Here is a 4,282-nt window from a genome sequence, read left to right on the forward strand (position 1 = left end):
GGCGGGGAGGAGGCGGAAATCCTCAATAAATAAATAAATTAAAAAAAAAAAAGAAAAACTGTAGCAAGTACGTGGAGTACAATGTCCCATGAGAGAGAAAGACTGTCTTAGGTAGCCTAGTATCCGTCCTCGCATTTCGAGATGTTCTGTGGTGCTTTAGCTCAGAGACCCAAGTGTCTTCAGGGGTCTGCAACCCAGAGCAGAATGAGTTTGGAACTGCAGTGTGAGGTGGCCATCCACATGCAGGACTCCACTGCCTGGGGAAGCTTCTTGGGTCCTAGAGGATAAGGGCCTAGATGTCAGCTGTTGCTTCTTTGCTGTGTGAGGGATGCTTGGTATGACCTGGGCTGTGAGGGTCCCATCTCGCTGGATCCGTACTCTGGCAGCTGGAGTCCTGATAGATCTAGGAACCTCAACAGGAGCTGGTGAAGATGCTAGGATACCCCTGCCAGGTGTGACGCCAGCGCATGATGCTGGGGGGTGCTCGTAATTCTACCCTAGGCTGACCAGTGCACAGTGCTCCCCACCTCAGGGAATGACCTCGGTGCAGTCTACCACAGACAGCTCCTGGTTCTCAGGCTTGTCCCTACTCTTGTCCAGTTTCACAAAGCTACGCGAGAACAGGCAATCTGACTGCCAGTGTCCAATGCCCTGCTGCACATCCTTGGAATCCATAGGATCTGGGCACTGGTGTGGGACAACTCTCAACCAAATTCCACCACTCTTCCCCTTGGAGATAAACTTTTCTTACTCAACCCCACTTTCACCGCTTTCAAAACTCTTTGAATGTGTTCCATAGTACTATTGCAGTAGGGCATGCATTAGTCTGACAAAGCTCAGACTCCACTTCTGGGTTCTTGAGGATACTGTTCCTAAATTCTTACAGGATAGGCTGGCACCTTCAATGAGCACATGCCATACAGGTACCTGGAGGATGAGCCCCAAATGTGGTGAAGTGTGACTTCATGGCTCTGCACGGAAGTTTCTAGGAATTTAACTCAGTTTCTATCTACTGCCATGTGCTAGGAGCTCTACTGAGCCCTAGAAATTCTCAGGTAAGCTATTGGGATAGAGAAGGACTTCTTTCTAGATGTCTGTTTCCTCTAGACAAATGAATCTTTTTTATATAGTTTAAGTTTTTGAACCTACTTGTGCATAAAAGTTTTCTTTCTTTTTTATTTTTTCCCCAACTAATATTTTTATTAATTATTTGGGAATTGCATACAATGTATTCTGATCACATTTGTTTACTACCATTCCTCCCAGGTCAATCCTCCGACCCTTGTGCCCTCCCCCCCAAAAAAACTTCACCACATCTAATTTGCATTGCCCATATATTCACTGGAGCATGGTCAAACTCCCAATGGTCAGTCCTTAGAGAAAACTGAGTCCTCACCCTGCCCCCAGAAGCCATCAACTGTGAAGAGCTATATATTTTAGCATCTTTATCACAGTTGTTTTTGTGTGAACTGTGACAAATGAATCTTGATATAGAAATGTGTAAAGTATTTAATACAGCAGGGATTCAATGAAGGTTTTAAAGCAGGAGAGAATACTCAAATGAAGTGTCACGCCTCAGCTCAAAAAGTAAGGATTTCAATACGACTCTATATCCCTGTCACACAAGAGCCAAATTCTGGGGCTGGAGAGATTTGGTGGTTAGGGTCATGAACTACTCTTGCAGAGTTTGGTTCTCAGAATCAATGTCAGGCCTTGTGGTGCTCTGAATAAAAATGGTCCCCAAAGACACATAGGGAGTGGCATTATTGGAGGTGTTGGAGTAGGTGTGGCTTTGCTCAAGGAAGCATGTCATGGGGGTGGGCTTTGAGGTTGCAGAAGCTCAAGCCAGGCCTAGTGGTTCACTATGTCTTCCTGCTGCCTGTGCAGAACCTGTAGATCCAGATGTAGAACTCTCAGATACCTCTCCAGCACCATGTCTGCCTGCATGACACCATGCTTCCTGCCATGATGACAATGAACTAAACCTCTGAACTTTAAGCAAGCACGATTAAATGTTTTCTTTTACAAGAGTTGCTGTGGTCATGGTGTCTCTTCACAGCAATGAAACCCTAACTAAGCCACACCTGTAAGTGTAGCTCCAGGGATCTAACACCCTCCTCTGAGTGCGTCGGCACCTGCACTCATGTGCACAAGTCCACACACAGACACAAAACTAAAAAACAACTGTCACACTAGAGAAGTGTTTAGTGACAAGAGCACACTGGAAGGTGTCCTTGCTGTGTTTCTGCAAGGAAGGAGGGCACTCACCTGGTTGGCTATGTTCATGTCTTTCTGGACCGTGTCCGAGAACTTGGCTGCTTTAGTAGCTCCAGACTTGAAGAAGCTTTCACTCTCCCGGGTTCTCGTGTGTCTGGTGTGGCTGGCTCTGATCAGAGAAGAAGGGTACAGCCTCAGGTTTGGATGGGGACAGGAGACACTACCTGCCTGCTTGAGGACCTTTCTTGGCTCTGGGGGTAGGAGAGGGCTTTCCTTTGTCCAGGAAGGTACCAGAGTGGCACCGTGGCACCTTGACCTCACTGAACAATTGTGAGGAAGTGACATGGGTGATGCCACTTGTGGAATACAAATCACAAGGATTTTGAAAAATACTTCAAGCAAAGTCCACGTGTTAAGGCTTGGTTCCCCAGGAAGACACTATTGGGATGTCCTTAGTTCACTGATATTCCCTCTGTGGGATTGTAGGACCCCAGCCCCCTTTTCTCCCTCTCTTTTGCTTCCTGGTCCGAGAAGAACAGTTTTTTTCTCTGCTGCGTGCACTAGCCCAGACCCAGCTGATCCTGGTTGACAATTCCAAAACTAGGGGCACAAGTCACCCGTTCCTCTTGTAAATTCCTATCTGAGCTCTTTGGTTACAGCGAGGGAAAGCTAATGACAGAAACAACAACAACAACAAGAAAACATACAACAGTAAGGAAGTGGACAAACAGCAGGCCTGCTGGCTGCAGGCCCACCAATTCCAGCTACTTGGGAAGCTGAAGCAGGAGGTTTGCAAACTGGAAGCTTGCCCGGGCTACAAGCAAGTTCTAGGTCAACCTGAACCACTTCATAAGATGCTGTCTAAAATGAAATAAATAAAAGGTGGGCTGTGGGTGCTCACGTGGTACTCAAACAGACAGTGGTACAGTGTTTGCCCTGTACACACAGGCCCTGTGCTCACCCCTCAGCACCATGAACAGGAAACGAGGTTTTTAAGGGCTTGAGTTCACTGAGAAGCACTGCTTTGGAAATTAGTCATATATATAAAATTTTTACCCGATGTCATTGTATACATGAAATGATGAATTGCATCTCCAAGTTTTTGTGTTTATAGCCATGACATATATAAATAATATGCCAGGATAAATAATAGCTAGGTATAGGTTTTGGTAACTTGACATCACTTGAAGCCAATGGACCCAGTTGTTGGTTTGTCCAGAGACTACCGTACCTAGAGTGTGTAGCTATATTTGAGATGAATCTTAAATATTTTGAAAATCTTATGTATTCATTTACTTGTTTGATGACAGAAACACATCTGAGCTTCAGCCCCCTCATGTGTTTTGAATTCATGCAAGCTAAAGTGAAAACAACTAAATACTAAATACATTAATTAAAGTATTTTAAAATATTTATGTGCATAAGTGTTTTGCTTTCATGTCTGTGTGAGTACCATGTGTATGCCTAGCACTCATGGAGGCCAGGAGAGATTTTGAATCTGGAACTGGAGTTACATACAGTTGTAAGCCATCATGTGGGTGCTGGGAACTGAACCCACGTCTTCTGCAAGAACAGCAAGTGCTCTTAACTACTGAGCCATCTTTCCAGCCCCCAAATAAAAATAACTTAAATCAAATATAAATTATAGCCACCAGAAGCACTACTAAATCACTACAAAAGAAACTGTGAGGTGGTTGAAACCAAACTCGGAAGAAAGAGATTTTAGGCAATTTAATCCCAAATTCTTAATATGTTCAAACTTTACCAGTATAGAAAAATTAGAGCCGAAGAAAATAGAAAACTATCAAAAGCAGCAAGAGGAGTAGGTCTGTTACTAAAACATCAGAAAGTAGGAAAAAAAAAGAAAGAAAAATCCAGGTCAATGTAGTGTAGGAACTGGTCACCATGCAGCATGGGAATTGGTCACGATGCAGTGTGGGAACTGGTCACCATGCAGCATGGGAATTGATCATGATGCAGTGTGGGAACTGGTCACCATGCAGCATGGGAACTGGTCACGATGCAGTATAGGAACTGGTCACGATGCAGTGTAGGAACTGGTCAC

General features: G+C 44.7%; 1 protein-coding gene across 1 annotated transcript in view; it reads right to left on the reverse strand.

Annotated features, from left to right (window-relative positions):
- The window catches only part of Hydin (HYDIN, axonemal central pair apparatus protein), a 332,133-nt gene that overhangs the window by 50,627 nt on the left and 277,224 nt on the right, over positions 1-4,282 (reverse strand). The window contains exon 58 of the mRNA XM_005345678.3: positions 2,269-2,386. Coding sequence (XP_005345735.1) covers positions 2,269-2,386 — 118 coding nt within the window. The remainder of the gene's footprint in view (positions 1-2,268; positions 2,387-4,282) is intronic.

The sequence above is a fragment of the Microtus ochrogaster genome, chromosome 4 (genome assembly GCF_000317375.1).
Source record: "Microtus ochrogaster isolate Prairie Vole_2 chromosome 4, MicOch1.0, whole genome shotgun sequence".
Classification (NCBI taxonomy): Eukaryota; Metazoa; Chordata; class Mammalia; order Rodentia; family Cricetidae; genus Microtus; species Microtus ochrogaster.